The sequence below is a fragment of the Protopterus annectens genome, chromosome 13.part0 (genome assembly GCF_019279795.1).
Source record: "Protopterus annectens isolate FY-2018-M chromosome 13.part0, PAN1.0, whole genome shotgun sequence".
Classification (NCBI taxonomy): domain Eukaryota; kingdom Metazoa; phylum Chordata; order Ceratodontiformes; family Protopteridae; genus Protopterus; species Protopterus annectens.
In genome coordinates this window covers 925140787-925164725 of record NC_056747.1, presented here as the reverse complement: position 1 = coordinate 925164725, position 23939 = coordinate 925140787, and the positions used below count along the sequence as shown (strand labels likewise).

General features: G+C 44.2%; 1 protein-coding gene across 1 annotated transcript in view; it reads left to right on the top strand.

The window, feature by feature from the left end:
- EZH1 (enhancer of zeste 1 polycomb repressive complex 2 subunit) overlaps positions 1–23939 on the top strand; it is a 3086757-nt gene that overhangs the window by 748627 nt on the left and 2314191 nt on the right. The window contains exon 4 of the mRNA XM_044054680.1: positions 13979–14098. Within this exon, the coding sequence (XP_043910615.1) occupies positions 13979–14098 (120 nt within the window). The remainder of the gene's footprint in view (positions 1–13978; positions 14099–23939) is intronic.

Below are 23939 nucleotides of genomic sequence, written 5' to 3'. Positions count from 1 at the left end.
ATAAGGATAGTAGAGCAATGAAGAGGGTTCGTAAGAAAGTTTGCACTTCTACTTTGGTCTTTAGGGTTCTTAATTACCAGACCCACATGACCAAGTATGCTGTGGCCTTGATTGCTCCGGTTTGTCAGATTATTTTTGACCTCCTTGATTCTGAAGGCAAATTTTCTGCGCTGTCTATTTTAGGTTCTGCTTCTCAAGTGGCTCACCACTGTATTAAATGTACCTGTGATGCTGATGCCACTTCCAGGGCTGCAACTTTTGGGTTTGTCATGAGGCATTATTCTTGGCTTCGTCTGCAGTCTCTGCCTAAGGACATTAAGGCCAAGTTGTTGTATGCTCCTTTGGATAATAAATATCTTTTTGGGACTGCTACTGCTGCTGACCTACTTAAGTCTCTTCAAGAGAAGGGCAAAGGCTTGGAGCACCTTAAACATATTTTCCTGTCCTGTGCCTAAGTTCCAGAAGAATTATCCGGGTTTATATTATGCCGATGAAGCACGTTAATATCGAACACCACATTGTCGACAAGTATTCAGCGAAATTCACTTCCGCGATTCGCTGAATACTTAAATGGCAAACAAATACCTGCCCCGCTACTCAACAGAACTCATTCTACCTAAACCAAACTTACCCATGTGGGGGGCTGCACCCCCCACACCCCCCTAACTAAATATACCAACTCCAAGATCACACTACAGTGGAGAAAAGGGCAAAATTGTGTAGTTGGCCAACTACTTCTTTGCCTATTAGTATTCAGTGAATCGCAAAAGTGAATTTCGCTGAATACTTTTGACAATGTGGTACTCGATGTTAACGTGTTTTGACGGTGTAATATAGACCCAAATTATCCTTCTAGATCTGCTGTTGATCACAGGCAACCCCACCAGGCCACCAAGGGCAGGAAGGGTGGTAGACAGTCTCCCTCTGCTAAGGCTTCTCAGATTTCTGTGTTCCAGAAGCATCCTTTAGCTGATAAGCCTGCTTCTCTTTGCCACCCCCCCTTCTCTTAGACCAGGTTCCTTTGTCCATTTGGCTTTCCCTTTATCTTCCAAATTGGTGTTTCATCACTTCATTTAATTGTTTTTTTTCCTGTCATCCGTCAGGGTTACTTCACGGTATGGAAGTCTCTCCCTCCTTTTACAGGTATTCCTCAACCTCCTCTAGAGCAATTTCCGCATTTTCCATAGGTTCTATAGTCCATTGTGAACTAAGGAATCAAGGGTTTGTTGAGGGCTCTTCTCAGCCTTCCACCTCCCATTCTGTTTCTTGAGCTTTTTTACTCTCCCTTCTGTTTAGAATACTGCAACAGTGCTATAGAAGAAAATGTTACAGTTGTGTAAAATCTTACCATACCATACCAGTAAATGTGGTTCCAGTTCACTCGAGCCTTTTTTGATTTAAAATTCGCTGTTCGCAAGTTATTTCTTACCCTTTTTTTTTCTAATTCTACTTTAGTGTGTGTTTTATATATATATATATATATATATATATATATATATATATATATTAGCTCCTGTAGTTGTTCTGTTGACTTATTTCCCTTGCTGCTTTATATTTCAGCATAGCTGTAGTGGCCTCGTGTTGGGCCAAGTTAGTTAGAGTGTGTGTCTTTCTATTACTATTCTTATTACATTGATAGATAGTGTGCTATTATATATATATATATATATATATATATTTACATAGTTGGCCCTTTTTTCTCTGGGCCAGTGTTTAGCATGTGTTTTTGCTATTTCTATAGTTACTGCATTTATAGCATGGATAAATAGTGTGCAGTTATATACATATTTACATAGCGTTGGCCCTTTTTTTTTCTGGGCCATTGTTTAGAGTGTGTTTATATTTAGGCGTGTTAACTTTAGCCTAAGTGTAGTTGGGACACAACTTTTAGGCTGTATTTAGGCTGCGTGGTTTGTTTCTTGTGTTTAGCCTAAAGTTTCTTAAGATGTCTGAGGAAAAAGAAAAGCACCCAAAGTCTGAATTCAAGAAATGTCCAGACTGCGGACAAAAGATGTCTCTTACTGATGGTCACGTTCAATGCATTTATTGTCTAGGTGCGGTGCATTTGCAGGAGTCCTGCAGTATTTGCCATTCCTTTTCTTCAAGAGTTATTTTACAGAGGAAAAGGAAGCTTGTGAATTGAGGCTTGCTAAAGCATCCTTTTGCTGAAGCTTTGACTGACCAGGATGGGGCCAGCAAGTCCTCTAAATCCTCTAAAGATTCCAAGGCATCTAAAGACTCGAAAAAGTCTAAGAAAGTGGAGGATTCTGGGACTTCGACTCCACAGCCATCAGAGCCAAGTATCTCTTCATTTCTGAGCCGGCCCACAGTTCTGGAGCCGGTCTCTGAGAGACCTGTATCTCTACTCCTTCAATCTGCACCTTTGGTGCACTCCTCTAGGTCTTCTGTCAGCCTCTTGGATTTGGATATGGACTGATTGGTGCAGAAGCTCTTACAGGCACCAGGCCTTACTAAATTGTTGTCGGCTCTGACCCGAGCGTTGGAACCGAAGACCACCACCCCAGATTTGACTACTCCTCCAAGCCATACCAGATCGTCGGAGCCAGAGGGGGCTGACCTGCTGATTGTGGAGCCTTTGGAGCCGAGATCTGCTCCTGTGTCATCAGTTTCGGCTACTATGACGTCCTTGCCGCCGACCGGGGACTGTAGGGGCTGACACTCTCCTGTCGGGACCGGGGAGGACTTGCTCTTCTGAGACCTCCCTAGAGGCTCACGATGAGGAGGTCCCCAGGAAGAGATTGTGTAAGAGGAGACACTTGGACTCCCCATAAGAGTCGTTGACATCTGACATTGACTTGGATGAGTCAGAAGGGTCCCCACGATCCCCCTCTGAGGACATTTCCTTTGCGGAGATACTCAAGATCCTTAGGCAGAGGGGTGATTGGCAGTCCAAAAGCCCTACTGAGGACAAGTCAGTTCTCCTGAAGGCTTTCGGGTCTCAACCTTCTACCTCTTGGGTGTCTCCGCCCTTCGATGCTCATGCAGCTGGTCTCTTGGAGGGCGTGTGAGTCACCGGAGTCCATGGAACTTGTCCCTCGGAGGCCTAACAAGTTCATTTCTGCCCCCGTATATAAAGCCTTTTTGTCCAAGGGAGTCCCTGTTGATGCCATGGTGGTGGTGGTGGCGGTCACCAAGAAGGAAATGTCTAAGACTTCCTTGTCGATCCATCCTCCTAACAGAGAGTCCAGGATCATGGATTGATATGAGAAACGCATGTTTAGTTCAGCGACTTTTACACTCCGATCCCTAAACTATTTGACCCATTTCACCAGACTGCAAAGAGATCTCATTAAGGAGTTGGGAGATACACTTCAGGGTACTGAAGCTGCGGGAGCTTCCGACAAAGTTGCCACACAGCTTGCTACCCTAAATTCCATTGTGAACTCGTCCACGTGTCTCATATCATATGCAGCCGATGGGACGAGAAGGGCACCGGGTACAGGAGTTGCTTTAAGAAGACATTCCTGGATGCACTTGTGTTCCTTTGCGAAGCCCTTTAAGTCTTCATTTGTCAACACCCCTTTTGATGGCTCATCTCTCTTTGTGTCCAAAGTGAAGGAAACTCTCACCAGGTGTGAACAGGAGGGAAAGACTCTGTCTGCCACCGGAGTTCGTTTTTCCACCCCTACTCGGCCTTACCCCAAAGGCCAATGGGGAGGGAAAATATGGTTCCAAAAAGCCCAAGGAGCCTTTCAGGACACACATGGTCAACCCCCCTCTAGGGGCAGAGGAGGGGGTAACAATGGAAGATGCTGCCCTCACGGCAGAGGGGGTCCGCAACACCAGGGTGACAGAGATCACTTCTCTGGTCAACCCTATCAGCGCTCCTGAAAGGAGATCTAACTGTCCTGCTCTGGAGGCAGTCGGGAGTCACTTATCCTTGTACCCAGACGCCTGGCAAGATATAACAAACAACAGCTGGGTACAAGGTATTATTTCCAGAGGGTATTTTATACCGTTGTCCACTCCACCCACACCCCCAAGGAGAATCCCGGACATTCCACCCAGTTACAGGGAACAAGCAACTATAGAGGTCCACAAGTTGCTAGAAAAAAAAAGAGTCATCCAACCAGTCCCAGCAGACCAAATAAGATCCGGAACTTACTCAAGGTTCTTTTTGGTTCCAAAGAAAACAGGGGACTGGAGACCTATTTTGGACCTCAGCAGACTCAACCAATTTGTGAAGAAAGAGATGTTCCAGATGGTCACGCTACAGTCTATACTTCCCTTCTTAGGGAGAGACAATTGGATGTGCTCGATAGATCTTAAGGATGCGTTCTACCACATAAACATGGCCAGGCCATCCAGAGGTCATCTGCGTTTCCGGCTGGGAGCTAATCATTATCAGTTTCGAGCCCTGCCCTTTGGTCTCACTACAGCCCCTAGAGTGTTCACCAAATGCATGGCAGTGGTCACGGCTCATCTGAGGTGTCTAGGATTCCAGGTGTTTCCGTACTTAGACGATTGGCTCCTTACCTCCACCACCAGGCATCAACTAATTCAGGCAAGGGAATACACTCTGACACTCTGCCATCACTTAGGCATTGCAGTCAACTCAGAAAAATCTGCCTTGTCACCATTGCAGCATATCATCTTTATAGGGGCAGAGTTAGACGCTTCAACTACCACTCTACGACTACCAATCGAGAGGGTCTTTCTTCTTCGCCAGCATAGAACTTAAACAGCATGAAAGAAACCAATAAAAACCAAGCAGAGACGGTAATTATAGAAAAACAATTTACTCTTAGCGCTTTCGGTAAAACCAATGCTTCACCTTCTTCAGATAAAACATAAATCAATTAAGACACTTTAAATAAAGTTCAGTATAACACTTAATAGTTAACAATTAGGGTTTAACAATCTATTAAGTGCGTTCTCAAACTTTTATCTTTGAGACGCTGAAATGTTTAGACATTATACTGATGTTTTTTTTATTAACATGTACATACATCACTGTTTAAAATGTACCCTTGAAAGTTTAACTTTATATTTACATTTATACATATTTATTATTTTTTATATTATTTTTTACATATGTTTTTTACTTCTTTTTACATTTTTATTTACTTTTATGTATTTGGATTAGTAAAAAGTTCTACAATACATGCGTTGTAGGCTCTGAAAAGATTTGTTTACATGTGGACTACACCTTTAACATTTAACGTTGTTCAGCAGCTGATCTTGAACAATTGGATGCATTGTTGATTGTTAAACCCTAATTGTTAACTATTAAGTGTTATACTGAACTTTATTTAAAGTGTCTTAATTGATTTATGTTTTATCTGAAGAAGGTGAAGCATTGGTTTTACCGAAAGCGCTAAGAGTAGATTGTTTTTCTATAATTACCGTCTCCGCTTGGTTTTTATTGGTTTCTTTCACGCTGTTTAAGTTCTAAGTTTGTTTTAGTTATTTGTTGGTTCTTCGCCAGCATGTCAGTTCATGTGTCGAAGGACAGAGCACCAGCTGCAGAAGTCTTAAAAGTGTTGGGTTTGATGGCTGCAGCGATCTTGGCCATACCATTAGCAAGGATGCTGTTCATTCATTGATCCTATCAGGAACTTCCAATGATTCATATGATTTTAATTACAAACTCTTCCAGGAGAGGTCTCCAGTGGTGGTTAACATCTCTTCATGTAACCATAGGATGTCCCTTTGTACTACCCCCACCAGTAGACACTGTGAACACGGACACTTCCCTGATAGGGTGGAGGGGGCATTTTCAGGGAAAGACTGCCCAAGGCATATGGACGGACCAAGAGTCACATCTGCATGTCAATGTTCTGGAGATGAGAGCAGTACTTCTGGCGTTGCAGTACTTTCAGGACTCTCTTCCTCTAGGAACGATTGCAATTCGGACAGACAATATGTCAGTAGTCTGATACTTGAACAAGCAAGGCGGGACCAAGTCTTACCCACTTTGCTGAGAAGCCCTCAGAGTTTGGCAGTGGGCTGCCTCCTCCCAGTGCTTTCTGTTGGCAACGCACATCCCGGGGAACTCCAACGTGATAGCAGACAAACTGAGCAGAGCAATTTTGTTACCGCACGAGTGGTCCCTCAAACAAGAGATTGTAGACAAGATTTTCTGCAAATGGGGCCAGCCTTGCTGCAATCTTTTTACCAGTCACATCAACACGAAATGCATAAGCTACTTTGCCCTGATTCCCCCTCTGGAAGAACCCCTGAGAGACGCACTCATACACAATTGGCCCCCGGGTCTCCTGTATGTATTCCCTCCAATCCCTCTAATACCTAGACTTGTACAGAAAGCAATGTTGCTGGAAAGGACTATCATTCTTATAGCCCCTCAGCCTCAGCAGATTTGGTTCCTGTTTCTTCATCATCATCATCCTCTATTGGAGGATCCATGGAGTCTGGACCCAGTTCCAGACCTTCTGACACATCTGTCGGGGGACCTTCATCCTTCATTGCAGTCACTGAAGCTCACAGCTTGGCTGCTCCAGTTCCCGTCATAGCTAGGCTTTATAACCTTTCTAATGAGACAAGGCAGATCCTCTTGTCTTCCCATAAGCCATCCACCAGAAGATTATATCTTAGTAAGTGGAAGAGATTTTCCATATGGGCCTCTAAGCAGAACATTGATCCCTATCAAGCCCATTTGACATCCATTTTAGAATTTTTGACTATGATCTTTAATCAAGGAGCTGCAGCTGCTACAGTTCAGGCCCAGTTGGCTGCTATATCTAACTTTCATCTTGGAGTGGACGGGCTAAACATAATGCCCCACAAGTTGTCCAAGGCCTTTCTCAAAGGAACCTTTCACATGAAGCCTTCAGTGAAAACTCCTTATTCTCCTTGGAATCTAAACTTTGTGCTATCTCGTATAGTTATTCCCCCATTTGAACCAACACTATCTTGTGACCTCAACTTTTATCATGGAAAACCATATTTCTGGTGGCTATTATTTCCGCCCGCAGATTGTCAGAACTTCAAGCTTTATCTATCAGCCCTCCTTATTTGATTTTCCATGCTGATAGAGTACTTCTTAGGACAAACCCCTCCTTTTTGCCCAAAGTTTGTTCGGAATCTAATATCAACCAAGTCACTGAGTTGCCAGTCTTCTTCCCTAACCATTTCAATAACCTTGAGTATATGCTGCACAAACTTAATGTTCACAGACAGCTCAGATATTATTTGGACAGAACAAAAGATGTCAGAAAATCAGACCAACTCTTTGTATTATTCTCTGAAGCCAGAAAAGGTAGACCAGTGGCTAAAACAACACTTTCAAAATGGCTTTCTGATTGTATTACCTTTATTTACTCAGCTGCAAAAATGCCCTTACTACACAAGATTAAAGCTCATTCTACCAGGGCAGTCTGTACGTCTTCTGCATTCCAAGCCAAATTGCCCCTTGATAACATTTGTGCTGCAGTCACTTGGTCTAAACCTCATACCTTTATCACTCATTACAAAGTTGATAAGGCCTCCAGGGACAGGGCTTCCTTTGGGTCTACAGTCCTGAAAAATGTACTCCAGTGAGCCACCCGAGATTGAGGGTGCTAGGGACGCTACCCATCAGTGAAGAATGAATGGCAAGATTGAGCAACTTCACATTAAGAAGTTATGTACTCACCATAATGTTCCATGTGAGTTGTTCCATCTTGCCTTCATTCTTACGTCCCTCCCTCCATTCCCCCACCTGGCTGATAGTTGACCTAGAGTCTGGTCTCAACCTGGTTATTCAGTCCTTCTTACTCTCTATAGGAGGGTAGTTTTCTTACATGGATATGGTACACGCAGCAAACAAGATCTGAGGTAATTCCAGCAGTGCATCATGGGATAAGGGGCCTGGTCTTGCACTACTTGTAAACCTTGAGCTTTGCTAACGGCCGTGTCGGAGCCGATGGTTCGGCTCCTAACCCATCAGTGAAGAATGAAGGCGAGATGGAACAACTCACATGGAACGTTATGGTGAGTACATAACTTCTTATTCTCTCTCTCTTTTTTTACCAGACCTCGCTTGGATTTTTCATGTTTGTTTTCTATTTTTGACATCCAGGCATTGCACTCACTGGCCAGTAACCATATTAGTCCCAAATCAATAACCAGATTAGGGAACAGTTTGTATCCTACAGCTGTGAGACTTATTAATACAGACACCAACCATAATAGCTGATACATTGAAGCCTCTTTTTTTTCATTTAATCCTGCTGCTCTGAGCAATTACCTCCAGCATTACTGTTATGCAATATGATGGCTATCCTGTGTCACATCTAAGGGTAATAAGTGCAATATGGTAACTAAACAGCTGCTATTCACTAGTCTCCATGTATTCTCTATCTTAACAGTGTAGGGGTTTGGTAGTGGGTATTTATTTATCACAGGGTAATGGGTATTGAATGTGTTTATGTAATGTGAACTACCTCTTGCATGTCATACATGTTATTTTCTTTCTTATATTATTCTTTGATACGCTGTATCTATGTTATTTGCACTGCATTACTCTCGTGAGCAGACATTTGTAATTTCATGTAGGCTGCACTTGTGTGATCCTAAATTACATTAAAATTTCTTTGAGTCTTGAATCTTGAACTTTTACCTGTGTTTTTGCCCCCTTCTCAGTTTTCACATTGGGAGAGCTCTAATTAATGTGTTGCTCAGTTTGCCACAATCTTAGAATCTAGGCAGTGTTTTATTTTTATTAGTTTATAAAGTTATTTGAGGGAAAGTCCTATTTAACTGGAATACTGTTTCTGAATGGCTGGTTGAAGTTTTTTTTGGGGGGTATGTCAGATTTTGAGTTTTTCTTAGTGTTTGTTTTAGAGAGGGGTTGTTTATTTGGCTGGCTTTGTATCAGTGGTGCCTGGTAACTTGAAGCAAAGGGGGTTGCAGGAAGCTACTGAATGGGTGGGGTTAGTTAGAATGAGTAGGGCTCTATTACAGCAAGTCAGTGACCATTACTTATGATTAAACAACACACTGGGTCATTAACTTTCACCCAAAGACTGTAATCGACAAGGCCTGCCTTAGCTGATGGAACCCTAGATAAAGATCTCCATGTGTCCCCCTGTTGCACAGCAGTATCCCCTGCACCACTCCAGCTCTGAGTCTATGGGAAGAAACACAGCTACTGGGCAAGACCTACACAGAGACAGGATGTATGCACAGACTACAGGTAGAATGAATCACAGCCAAAAACCCAACCTGAGAACCAAGCACTGTTAGAAGGCAATTCTACTCAGTACACCACTGTGCCAATGATCAGCAGCTATGACACTCAACCTGTCCAGAACATCTCAGAATGTTGATGTTCATGATGAAAAGTGAAAAAAATGTATGGCCATCTTGCTGCTTTTAGATACACTGCAATCCCTTCCCCATGTACAAAGTAATTTTCATCACAGACAACCCCTGTATCCATCAATTACAGCTATTTGCAATACTTTGACTATACAGCTCAGATTTTTGATGGAGATGAAATTAAGTAATATATACATGAATAACTGTCATACAGGTATGTATCTTCACAGCTCACAGTCATTGGAGCACCCCAATACCTCTTAACTCAAGAATAAAGTAGAAAACTAAAACATAATGGGAGACAAAGGACCAGAATTAGGGACACCAGTGACTTTGGCAGCTTTATCAGTCTCCTGTAATATTCTTCTCATTCCTCAAACTAAAGAATCATTGCTGCCAAGTCTAAAACTCAAATGTCTGTCATTCTTCACCAACTGCTGTTCTCACTGCTTTGCCCCAAAACACAAAGCTTGCAACAAGCGTACCAAATTGTGAGGCAAAACTGGATACATTCAGAAGACCTCATTAATCCGCATATGCATAGTAGCATGCAGCGTGTTCCACTTTCACGTGAAAGAATGCAGCAAATAAATCAAAATCAGTCTATTTTTTTCAAGTAATTCAATAAATTAAATTATTTTTTCCTTTTCCAGAAAGGAGGGGCTGCAGCCCCTGCTTTGTGCGTAGTTCTATTATATGCAGTGTGTGCTATTTATGTTACTGAACTGATGTTAGTTCATAGTTGTGTACTAGGTAATGGCCCTGGAGCCTTTATAAGCCTAGACCATAGAGGTGCCCTGGCATCATGCCACCCAACGTTAGTTCCCAGTGCCTCTATCAAGTAGAACCACTGGAGAGATCCCCGGGGTGAACTTTCTATTACCCATCCACTCATCAAGATTTCTGTTGAAGAGGGACAGCGAGGTGCTCTGGTTGACATGTATGGGAAGTCTATTCCAGAGCATGGGCAGTCTCTGGGTGAGGAACCTATCCCTCCAGCATGTTCTGTTGATTGTGGTAATGAGGTTGAGGTCTCTGGAGTGTGTGGTGCAGAAGGATTGGAGATTTCTTTAGATGTAGCATTTCTAACAGAGCTGGGTCAGACATGGCTTTGTAAGTCAAGCAGAGATCGCCTCTAAGTAGGCGATATGAGAAAGAGAATAGGTGGAGTCTTTTGAGTCTCTCTGTGTAGGACATGTGTTTAATTCCTAGGATCCTCTTTGTTAAGGTACTTCTGTGGCCCCTCCAGCTGTTGCAGGTGTCTAGTGAGGTACAATGCAAATGGGGCATTATACTCAATGATTGGTCTAATGAGGGAAGAGTAGAGAGAGAAGATGACCTCTTTCTTCCTGGATGCAAAGCCCTTGGTAATGAGATGTGCCACATAGAAGGACTTTCTGACCACAGTGGCAATGTGGTGGTCGAAGGACAGGTTACTGTCAACCTGTGTCCCAGATCTCTTTTAACAACTTCAGTGTTCAGTGGGCTCCCATCAATGTGGTAGTTAGTGGGAACTGAGTTTTTGCCAAAGGGGATGATGACGCATTTTTTGGCGTTAAGCTTAAGGCCATGGTTTTGACACCAGTCATTGGTCTCAGTGAGACCTTTCTGTAAGATGTCTACATCACTTGGGGAGTTAATAATGGCTTCCAGCTTACAGCCATCTGCAAACTTGGTCAGCCAGAGTCCCTTTGTGTTAGCCTGGACTTCTGAGAAGTAGATGCTGAACAGGAGAGGACCCAGGACCGATCCCTGTGGGACTCCACTCGTGACTGGTCGTCAGTCTGACTTGGAGTTCACAACTTTCACACTGTGTGTTCTATCTGCGAGACAGTTTGCAATCCACCTAGTGATATAGGAGTTGATGCCTAGTTTGGTGAGTTTATCAGTAATTCCTGAGTGAGGAATGATATCAAAGGCCTTGGCCAGATCAGGCTAGGCTGTATGCACGGCCATAACTTCATCCACAGCCCTGGTGACTGACTCAAAGAAATCAACCAGGTTGAGCAGGCATGATCTCCCTTTCACAAAGCCAAATTGCGAGGGGTCCAGAATTTGGAGATTTCCTATATCTTTGTTAATCAGGTCCATGATGATGTGCTCCATAGCATTACGTATCAGACTCGTCAGGCTAATGGGGCGATAATTCCCATGGTCTGTAGTCGCTCCCCCTTTATGGAGAGGGATGACTGTAGGAGTGCACTATTCGGTAGGGAGAAAGCCTGAGATGAGGCTGTGACTGAACAGGGCACACAGATGTGGTGCCAGTTCGCTTTGTAGTTCATGTAGAACACAGCCAGGGATATTATCGGGTCCCATAGAAGCTGTATTCTTGGCCTTAAACAATATAGCTTTAACCTGGGCTGCAGTAATGCTGGGTGCCTGACATTCTTCCGGTATTGTGATTGGTCCTTTGGGGGGGGGGGGGTAAAGTTGGCACTGAATCGTTCAGCCAGTATGATGGTGATCAGAGCACATCTGGTTATTACCGTGGAGGTTCTTTATATAACTATAAAAGGCTTTGTGATTGTTTTTAGTGTCTGCCTCAATTCTGCCTTCATAGCTGGCTTTAGAGGATTTGATGAGGGATCTCAACTTTTTGTTGAGGCTGATAAGGGAGTTTTAACAGTCTAGGGGTCTAGGGACTTCACCTTTTTCTGCAACAGTTTCATCCATCTGTTGTAGAGTTTATTAATGGCAGGTGACCATCATATTGGCTTCCTTTTTTGGAGGAGAGGGTCTTGGTTCTGTTGGGTATAGCTAGTTTCATCCATTTATGTACATGTTCATACAGTGCATTGGTGTATGATTAGGCAGTCATGCAGCTATTTTCCATTGGCATGGGTGCCATGAAGTTAACCACCTCTGTTTTTAGGAGTCCAAAGTTAACTTTGGAGAAATTTGTCAAGGTGGTTACCTTTGCAGGGGGTGTGGGTGAAATGTGGATTTCCATGGTGATTAGTTTATGGTCAGATCTGACCAGGGAGGGATTGACTATTGGTGTAGAGTAATGGTCGCCCATGTTAGTAATAACATGTTATGCCAGTGGTTATGATTGTGTTTTAATTTATTAGAATGCTTGATGCTGTGGATGTGTTTTAATATGTCTGTGTGTTTGTGTGTGCGTGCGTGTGTCTGTATTTGTGTTTTAGTATGCATTAATTACGGTGTGTGAACTGTATGTATTTATAGTTACTGACCAGGAATGCTGTTCTTTTTTCTTAGTTTAATGTTTCACTTTAAAATTACATATATATTTAGGTTTGCAGGTTATTTTAGGTGGAATAGGGTAGGTAATTGATGTTGTGGTCTTAACTTACATTTTGCATGTGCATGTTTTTGAATGTGAAAATAGAAACATGAAGACAAAAAGAAAGCAAAAGTAATATTATAATATAGGGCTTTCATTCTCAGCACAATCCAGATTCGAGGGCTATGCCTCCCTCCCACATCCCTTAAAAAATTCCTGCAAGGTGATCAGAAAATTACCGCATAAGTTAGGAAAAATTGTTCACAGAAAGCCTTTGAACTGCAGTCAGTATTACCTTGTGTGGTCAATATAAGTGCTGCTCTTGGATATTAGCATCATGCTGATATGAAGTATCTGAGCTAGGAGAGTGAAAACAAAGTATAGATTTGTAAACACTTCCAAGGTCCTATATAGCACTGCCCATAATGAACATGCACATGCATTTATTCATTAAATTCACAGTGATGTTACTTTTCTTTTGTCTGTCATGTTATGTTTATAATGATGCTACACTTCATGAGACAGTCAGGAATATAGGTGCAGGCTATTGGGTTCCTTGCAATTTACCATGTTTTAAATGTGCATTTTTAAAATGTTGGAATTTGAATCTGTAAAATGGTTTTAATTACAGTAATGTTACAGATCATACTTTTTAATTTGCATCTTTTGTCTTGTGATCATAATGCTAAATAAAAGCTGCCATTGTAATAGCCTTTGTATTCCACACTCTCAAAACCTGATCTGTACATGCATACAATTACCCGGTAGTTTCCATATTTCTGTTAATGTAAAAGTTTATTGCAAACAAACTAGTAAGGCAGAAGCAGTGAAGTCATGACAGTTTTACTCTGTTCACTTTTGGACAACATGGGATTTTCTCTTGGCTACTCGGGCTGCAAGTAGTTCCAGAGATATGGCTTGAGCCTTCTGTTTTTAGCTTCACCAGGAACCATACCTCTGGAATTTGTTACCTTAGCAGCTTCAGGAGTTTTACGTTTTATGCAGCTTTAAGAAGATCTTTCTCCGTGTAGCAGTTTCGTATTTATTCTTCTATTTTGTTGAATTTGTGTACTGCTGAGCTTTTCTTTCAGTGCTTCCACTGAAATTATGTCAGTCCAACTGGATAGCTCTATTATCTGTCAAACAATAAATAAGTAAATTAAAAAAAAAATCTCTTTTTTCCATCTGGCATATTTGGTTTTATGATGTTATTAAAGTTTTATATACAATATATATAGATCTAAGAGTTGCATGTTTATTTTAGGCAGTATCTTGGCTCAGCCATTTCTGTTGTATATTTGTTTTATTTGCTTTGCTTAGGTGTAGGCACATTAATAAAGATGTTACTTTTGCATCTTTAGTCTGTAGAATATTTTAAATCAAATTATAGTGGGGAAACTGGAAATGTTTCCATTATATGATACCTAATGTTTTATGCCTTTCCAGTGTGTTGTAGAAAGTACATCGTCAAGACTCAGGAGTCAGCGCATTATCATGCGAGGTTTGGCACCGGTTGCTACAGTTCCTATTATGTATTCATGGTCACCTCTCCAGCAAAATTTTATGGTATGTAATACAAGAAAGTTATGCTTCATTTCAATGCCTGCTACTCAGAAGCCACTAAATGCTTTTAGTTTATTACTGAGTGTTCCTTTATTACATCCGGTTTATGTCCTGTTAATCATTGTGAGAAAGTTGCATGGCTTGCCTGCTGCTTGTAATGAATTTAAGTGTCAGATGAATAGTAGATGGCTTTTGACTATAATGTTTAAAGTTCAGATCCATGCATTCAGTACAACTAGTGATCTGATGTTGTCAATCTTCAAATAGTCCTTGACTAGCTTGCGTGTAGTAAAAACTCTCGAGCTCAGCTCTGCTCATAATGCTCCTTACCAAATTACCTCAGATCTCGTTTACTGGTTCAAAGTGCCAGACATATCACCTGTAAGCTCTCGAGCCAAGCAGTTTTCCTTCTGCAAGTGAATATCTTCCCATTATATGTCAAACCTTCTATTACTGTATCCTATCTTTCATCTACATGCTCCTTCCTAGTTTATTTTAGTGTGTGTGCTACTCTCTGTTTCTACCTGTTGGTATATTTTCCCTTTACCTTTTAGTATTTCTTTGTACCATTGTTGGTACTTGTACTGTTCTATTTATTTTTTCTGTTTAAAGAAAAGAAAAAAGATGTTTACTGTTAGAATAGTCTCTTCCTTTTCCAATATTTCCCTGTGTGTGTGCGTGTGTGTCTCTTTCTGTCTCTTGATTATGGCAGACAAGCGAACTAAAGGCAACACCTGATTTAAAAGGTGCCTTAAATGTGATAGAAAAATACCCAGTTCGAATGGGCATACTCTTTGCATTTATTGTCTTGGAGTTTTCACCTGCAAGAAGACTGTGCCATATGCCATGGGTTTAGCCATTGGACATTAATGGAGCACAAAAATAAGCTTATTATGAAAGGCCTGTTAAAATCTGAAGTTGGCGAAGCTCTATCAGGGTCCATACCGGAGAGCTCACCTTCTACTAATACTTCTTCCTCCAGTAAGAGGGAGAAGCCTAAAAATAGGTCCCACTTGATTCCAACTGCTCCATTGAAATCAGTTATGAAAGTAGCTAAATCTTCTTCGGTGCCAACAGCATCTTTGGCACAGATAACACAAGCATCATAGCGTTTGGCACTATTGATTCCGGCTTCTGCACCGAGTTCATTGGCACCGACCACAACATTGGTTCCTGCCAAAAATCAGGAACTGAAAGACTCACCTATCCCTATGATACCTAGGACCAAGTACTCACCTTCAATAGACCCCTTCGTGGATTATCCTCCCAAGTTTTTTCTTGGAGAGGCATTCTCCCAGGTCTCCCTCCATTTCCTCTGCCCGATCCACCAGGAGCCTTACCGAGTCGGATATGATAAGGATGGTGGAACAGTTCCTTGTGGCAATGGGATTGTCTTCGGCTCCGGTTCCTGGTGCTGGTGCCATGTCTACTCCAATTTGTCTTTTTCCTCCTCCGACTCCCACTGAGACTTCGGAGTCTACGGTGTCGACAGTTCCAGTACCGACTGCTTTGGTGCTAATTAGAACTCCTTATCAGGTACTGCTCACTTCCCTGAGCACTTTGTATGTTTAGGACCTGGAGACCTCTTGGGGCCATAGCTTTGTTGCAGGTTTCGGGGGGATGGTTTCATCTTCAGCCTTTTTGGAGCAGTCCATGTCCCTCAGTGCTTCTGCATTTGTAAGCTTGACCTCGACTTCAGCGGAGGTTCCTTTTGTGTGGGGTGGGACCATGGTTCCGAAGCAGTCCTTTTTGGTCCAGGGCTCCCTCCCCCCTATGGGGAGCCTGCCTTCCAAGCCATGGAGAGGGCTTGGTTTGTGGCAGGCAGTCGTTACTTACCCCGTTGACATTGGGTCTTTCCTGTCAACCTGAGCTTCCTCCATCCTCTTCCCTGGGACAGAGAGCACAAAAGTCTCAGGATCTAACCACTGTGATTATGTCCTCTTTGGATACCTCTCTGGAACACCCCACCAAAGATATTCTTGTGAAGAGGAAGCACCTGGACTCCCCGCAGGCGTCATTTGTGGAAGATACTGATTTCAACGAAGGGAAAGGTTCCCCCACGTCTCCCCCTGACGATGTTTCCTTTGGGGATATCCTTGAAATCCTGAAACAGAGGGGAGGCTGGTGTTCCACCCAACCTTCCTCAGAGGAGTCTGTATATCTTGAGGCTTTTCCTGCTCAACTCCCCACTTCTTGGATTTCTCCACCCGTTGATGACCTTATAAAACCGATCGCTCAGTGGGCATGGAAGTCACCTGATTCTGTCGAGCCAATCTCTAAGGATGAGCCACATTGAACTAAGGGAATCCCAGTGAATGCTATAGTGGTAGCAGCAACCACGAAGAGGGAACTTGCTGAAGAGAGTCCCACTATCCATCCCCCTAATAAGGAGTCTAGGGCTATGGATAGATTTGGGAAGCGTGTATACACCTAATCGACCTTCACTCTTGGGTCCTTGAATTACATGGCACATTTTACCAGATTACAAAGGGATCTGATAAAGGAACTTTCGAATACCCTGACAAGAGCAGCAGCTGAGAGAGTTCGAGACAAAATGAATTCTCAGCTCGCAGCCCTAGAATCAATATCGAACTCGTCCATGAGGCTAATTGCACATGCTACAGAAGGGTCAACGAGAGCAGCAGGTTCAGGAGTAGCCATCAGGAAACATACCTGGATGCACTTATGAGAGTTCCCGGAGCCATTTAAGTCTTCTCTATTTGGCCCCACAGTGAAGGATATTCTAGCCAGGTGTGAGAAAGATGGAAAGACGCTTTCTGCTGCAGGCGTATGCTTCTCCACTCCCCAGTGACCTTATTCCAGGAACCAGCGAGTGGGAGGCTTTGGTTTAAAAAGTCCAAAGTGCCTTTCCAGGACACTTGTGGCAATGACTTACCCCGGGGCAGAGGTAAGTAATAATGGAAGATGCTGCGGAAGAGGCAAAAATGGCCTGGAAAGCAGGGTTCCAGGGATTCTTTCTCTGTGAACTCTTATCAGCGTTCCTGAAAGGAGTCCCGATTGCTTCCTCTGGAGGCAGTTGGGGGGGGGGCAGTTATCCCTGCACCAACATGCCTGGCTAATGATAGCAAAGGACCTTTGGGTCCAGAGGATCATAACCAGAGGTTACAATGTCCCCTTTCTAGTCCAGCCAAAACCTGCGACCAAAATCCTGGATGTTCCACCCACGCACAGGGAAGCAACAGTCTTAGAAATTCAAAAACGGATCGACAGAAGTCATCCAAGCAGTCCCACCAGACAAATTAGGATCCGGAATCTACTCTAGGTTCTTTTTATTGCCAAAGAAAACAGGGGGCTTCAGACCAATTTTGGATCTCAGCAGGCTGAACAGGTCAGTTCAGCAGACCAAATTTCAGATGGTCACAATTCACTCTAGCCTCCCTTTTTTGGGAAAAGATTGGATGTGCTCTATAGATCTTCAGGATGTATATTACCACATAAAAATAGACAAAAGCTACAGGAGATATCTGCGCCTCCAGCTGGGAGCCCGTCACTACCAATTCAGAGCACTGCCCTTTGGTATTACCACAGCCCCCTGGGTGTTCACCAAATGCATGGCGGTGGTTGCAGCTCATCTCAGACTGCAAGGATTCCGGGTATTTCCAGCTCTAGACGACTGGCTCTTTACTGCTCCCTACTACAAGCCCTAGGGTCCATGGCAGCTTCGATCATCCTAGTTCCATTAGCGAGATATCACATGAAAATCCTTCAGTGGCTGCTAGCGTCATAATGCTTGATGTTAAGTTGTCATTCTCGCCTTCATTCTTGCTGGATGGGACTCGGCCTATACTATAGCTCGAGAGCTATTTTTACCGGCTCGAGGCAGCCCTATATCCCACAATACCATGCGCTAACTCCCCAGATCTCGTTTGCCACTTCGCTGCGAGGTTGCTTTTTTTTACCGGCTCAGGTCAGTAAAAGGATTTTTCAACTAAATTTCTATATTTTGAGGTAGTTTATTAGGTTTTTTTCCCTACTTTTGTTCCCTATCGATATTATTACTTTTCAGTGTTTGTTTCGTAAGCCCAACCCACCCCTTAGTTAACTTTTATAATCAGGCCTACAGGCTTTAGTTTTTCTGTTTACTCACCCCCTGTGTGTGTGTGTGTGTGTGTGTGTGTGTGTGTGTGTGTGTGTGTGTGTGTTGTTGTTCTAGTCAGCCCCCTCATCTCCCCCTTGTGTGTAAGTGAGTGAGTGTGTGTGCTGATTGAGTGACTGTCTTTAGGGCAATGTCCAAAGACGTTAAGGTCTCGGGATTCAAGAAGTGTGACTCGTGCTGTCAGAAAAGGGAAGCAACAGTCTTAGAAATTCAAAAACGGATCGACAGAAGTCATCCAAGCAGGGAACCCCCTAGGAAAAGAAAGTGCAAGAGGAAGCACATAGACTCCCCCGAGTCTGTCACGTCGGACACCGACTTGGATGAGTTGGAGGGTTCCCCCAGATCCCCCTCTGAGGATGTCTCCTTTTCAGACATCCTGGAGATCCTAAGACAGAGGGGAAATTGGTCCACTCTCAAACCTTCCGAGGACGAGTTGGTTTACCTTGATGCCTTTGTATCTCGCCCTTCCACCTCCTGGGTGTCTCCCCCTTTCGACCCACTAATGGAGGTAGTGGCTAGAAAGGCGTGGGCAGCTCCTGATTCAATGGAACCTACCCCTAGGAGGCCTTCTAAATTTATTTCTGCACCAGATGACAAATCCTTTCTCACCAAAGGTGTTTCAGTTGATGCTATGGTGGTAGCAGCAGCCACTAAGAAGGAATTAGCTGATCTTTCTGTATCTGTTCATCCTCCTAACAAAGAGTCCAGGACCATGGACAGGTACAGGAAGTTGACCTTTGCTTCAGCGACTTTTTCTATGCGATCACTGAACTATTTGTCATTTCACCCGCCTTCAGAGAGACTTGCTCAAAGAGCTGGGTGAAACGGTACAGGATCCTTCTGCTGCGGGGTTTAAGGACAAAATAAACTCTCAGCTGGCTACCCTGAACTCAATTGTTAACTCCTCCATGCGGCTTATCTCTTATGCAGCCGATGGAGCGAGTAGAGCCGCTGGCACAGGTGTTGCATTGAGACGTCACGCTTGGATGCGACTCTGTAACTTTGCCGACCCCTTCAAGGTGTCCTTCACCAACACCCCCTTTGACGGTTCGGAATTGTTCGGGCCTCAGGTGAAGAATACCCTCACCAGATGCGAGCAAGATGGTAAGACTCTCTCTGCCGTGGGAGTCCGTTTTTCCATGCCTTCTAGACCTTATCCCAAGGGACAGAGGGGTGGAAAGATGTGGTTCCACAAACTGGAAAGATGTGGTTCCGCAAACCACAGGGAGTCGCGCCTGCCGCGCGTGGTGAATTTCCCCCTAGAGGCAGAGGGGGGAATAATAATAGACGCCGCCCCAGGGGCAGAGGGGGTCCACAGAACCAGGGTTCCAGGGAATCTTTCCCTGACCAACCCTTTCAGCATCCCTGAGAAGCTGCCCGACTGTCCGCCTTCGGAGGCAGTCGGGGGAAGATTATCTCTGTACCTGGAAGCCTGGCAATTCATCTCCCAAGACACATGGGTACAGAAGATTATATCAGAGGGTTACAAAATTCCTTTCACTTCCCCTCCGGTACAACCGCCAAAACCCCTACCAGATGTACCACCCGCACAAAGGGGTCAAGCTCAGCTAGAAATAAAAAAGCTGTTAAACAAAAGAGTCATCCAGGCAGTCCCAGCAGATCAGCTAGGATCCGGAATCTACTCCAGATTCTTTTTGGTACCAAAAAAGACAGGAGATTGGAGACCCATTTTGGACCTCAGCAGGTTAAACAACTATGTACTAAAGACAAAATTTCGGATGGTAACACTGCAGTCCATTCTACCCTTTTTGGGCAGAGACAACTGGATGTGCTCGTTAGACCTCCAGGACGCGTACTACCACATAAAAATACACAGGCGCTCCAGGAGGTTTCTCCGCTCCGCTGGGAGTCAGTCATTTTCAATTCAGAGCCCTGCCCTTTGGTCTCACCACAGCCCCGGTGTTCACCAAATGTTTGGCAGTGGTCACGGCTCACCTGAGACAGAAAGGATTCCAGGTGTTTCCATACTTAGACGACTGGCTCATTTCCGCTACCACCAAACAGGATCTCATAATGGCCAGGGATTACACTATCCAACTTTGCAACAGCCTGGGTATTTCTATAAATTTTGCAAAGTCCTCCTTGTCGCCTTGTCAATGTATAAACTTTATAGGCGCCGTATTAAACACCACAGAAATGTCTGCAACATTACCACCTCAGAGAGTGACAGACATAAGGTGGAATGTTCAGCTTCTGTTTCAGCCCAGCAGAGTCCAAGTCAAACTAGTACTGAAAGTGTTGGGCCTCATGGCGGTGGCGATTCTTCTATTTCCATTAGCCCGCTTCCACATGAGACTCCTTCAGTGGATGCTGTTTTCACAGTGGTCCTATCAACAGCTGCCATTGACCCACAACATTTTGATAACACCATCTTGCAAGAAACATCTCTCTTGGTGGATGGATTCCCCTCAGCTTTTTCAGGGCAGACCCTTTGTTCTCCCCCCTCCAGTTGCCACTGTCACAACGGATGCCTCCCTGATCGGGTGGGGGGGCATTATCAGGGCAGGACGGTCCAGGGCACTTGGCAACAGTCAGAATGCCACCTGCACATAAATGTCCTGGAGATGAGGGCGGTGCTTTTGACATTGCAGGCCCTTCAGAGCTCTCTTCCCACGGGGACTATAGCAATTCAAACAGACAATATGTCCGTTGTGTGGTACATAAACAAGCAGGGCGGAACATGGTCCTACCCCCCCTGTCGAGAAGCACTCAGACTTTGGCAATGGGCGATTTCATCTCAACGGTTTCTGATAGCAACGCACATCCCCGGGAAGTCCAACGTCATAGCAGACAGATTGAGCAGAACTATCCTCATGCCTCACGAGTGGTCTCTAAATCAAGCGGTAGTAGACGGAATTTTTCAGAAGTGGGGCCAGCCTTGTTGTGACCTTTTTGCAACTCCGCAAAACAGCAAGTGCCTCGATTTCTTCACACTTTTTCTTCTACCAGGCCAGCCCCTCAGAGACGCTCTTGTTCACGTTTGGCCCCGGGGTCTTCTTTATGCTTTTCCTCCCTTTCCATTGATCCCGCAACTAATTCAGAAAGCAACCGCATTGAGATCCAAAATTATCCTCATTGCCCCGTTTTGGCCTCGACAAGTTTGGTTCCCGTTCCTTCACAAATACCTACTAGAACAACCGTGGCATCTGGAACCCCTTCCGGATCTATTGACCCACCTCACGGGCAAGCTGCATCAGTCTCTACATTCCATCAACCTCACAGCTTGGTTGCTCCACTTCCAGCCATAGCCAGGCTTCCCCTTATTTCTCCTCCTGTTCGTGATATCATTCTGGCTTCCCATAAGTCTAATACAAGGAAGACTTATGCGAGTAAATGGAAGCGTTTTTCACACTGGGCACAAACTAGATCCTTAGATCTTTTCCATGCACCCATTCATGAGGTTCTAGTCTTTCTGGCGGAGCTTTTTCATTCGGGGTCATCATCGGCTACTATCAGGGTACAATTAGCGGCCATTGCTAATTTTCATGTTGGACTTTGAGAAGCAAATATTATGTCCCACAAACTCTGTAAAGCCTTTCTCAAGGGCATCTTGTTGCTCAGACCTCCAGTCAAAGATCCACCCCCACAATGAGATTTGAATTTAGTTCTAACCTCACTAATTCTACCCCCTTTTGAACCGGCAGCTACTTGCTCCCTCAAACTTCTTTCTTGGAAAACGCTGTTTTTAGTAGCTATAACATCTGCCAGAAGGGTATCGGAACTTCAAGCCTTGTCTGTCCGTCCTCCCTATTTGTTTTTTCATAAAGATAGGTAACTCTCAGAACAAACCCTTCCTTCCTACCAAAAGTGTTATCGGAAGCAAATCTAAACAACTCCATTGATTTGCCCGTCTTTTTCCCAGACTATACCAACAGGGCTGAACAAAAATTACATTCATTAGATGTTCATCACCAATTACGGTATTACCTAGACAGGACAAAACAATTCAGAAAGTCAGACCAGCTCTTCCTCTCTTATGCTGCAGGCAAGAAAGGGCTTCCGGTATCGAAAGTTACTCTTTCCAGATGGCTGACATCTATTATTACCTTGGTCTTTGAGTTGAGACACAGGCAACTACCCTCTAGGCCTAAAGCTCAATCAACCAGGGCACTATCTACTTCAATGGCTTTTCAAGCAAGGTTACCACTAGATGCCATTTGTGCAGCAGCTACATGGGCGTCCAAACATACCTTTATTGCCCATTACGATCTTGATCTAGCCTCCAGAAATAGAGCTGATTTTGGTTCCACTGTACTCAGGAGTCTGTTCCATTGAGCCACCCACGACTAAGATGCTAGGGACGCTGTCCCATCCAGCAAGAATGAAGGCGAGAATGACAACTTAACATTAAGAAGTTATGTCTTACCATAACGTTCCATGTTAGTTGTCTTCTTCTCGCCTTCTTTCTTGCGTCCCTCCCTCCTGCCCCCTAGCCTGGATAGACTCGAGGTTCTGAGTCCTTCCATTTCTGGAGATACAATATGTTGCGTCTTTCCTTGTATCCTTAGTGTTACTAGCACATAATCTGTACTCGTAAAAGGAGATTATAATATTATTATTATAATATTACTTTTTATACTATGTCTTAGCTTCCAAACGAGATCTGGGGAGTTAGCGCATGGTATTGTGGGATATAGGGCTGCCTCGAGCTATAGTATAGGCCAAGTCGGAGCCGAGGATCGGCTCCGAACCCATCCAGCAAGAAAGAAGGCGAGAAGAAGACAACTAACATGGAACGTTATGGTAAGACATAACTTCTTAATATTAGACCAATCAGTGTCTCACTTGATCACAATTACCAACTGATACAAACAGGATCTTCAATGGTGGCATCACTCCAGCAAAAACTTGACAGGCTGTCCCTTTGTTCCCTCCCAACCCCAAGCCATAGTGACCATGGATGCTTCCCTGATTGGGGGGGAGGCATCTGGGAAAGACAGTCCAAGGCACTTGGTCACCTCTGCAGGCCAATTTGCATATCAAGGTTCTAGAGATGAGGGCAGTGCTGTTAGCATTGCAAGCATTTCACCTAGCCCCCCCCCATCAAGGATGATTGTAATTCAAACAGACAACATGGCAGTAGTCTGGTACATCAACAAACAAGGGGGAGCCAGATCCTACCCCCTGTGTTGGTAAGTCCTCAGAGTTTGGCAACGGGTGATTTCATCCGACCGCTTTCTCATAGCAATACACATTCCGGGGACCTCCAAAGTGATTGCGGACAGACTAAGCAGGTTTGTTCTAATGCCTCATGAGTGGTCTCTGTTGTGGAAAGGATCTTTCTCCAATGGGGCCAGGTTTGCTGTGATCTGTTTGCTTCCCCCCTGAACAACAAGTGCAGCAGCTACTTTGCCCTGAGCCCCCCTCCAGAGGAATCACCTTGAATGCTTTTCTTCATGATTGGCCCCGGTCTTCTATAAGCATTCCCCCCCGATCCCTCTTATATTTCAGTTTTTAAAGAAAGCAGTCAGGTCGAGGAACAAGATAATCCCCATTGCCCTGTTCTTGGCTCAACAAATCTGTTTTCCCTTCCTTTGGCCTCATCTAGTTTGGAAACCTTTAAGTGGATCCAATTCTGGACCAGTTGTCCCATCCAGATGAATTGGTTCACCTGAATCTTCACAACCTCAAGCTCACAGCATGGCTTCTCCAGTTTCCACGATTGCCAGGCAATCCTGTCTTAGTTCATCAGCTCAACAAATCATG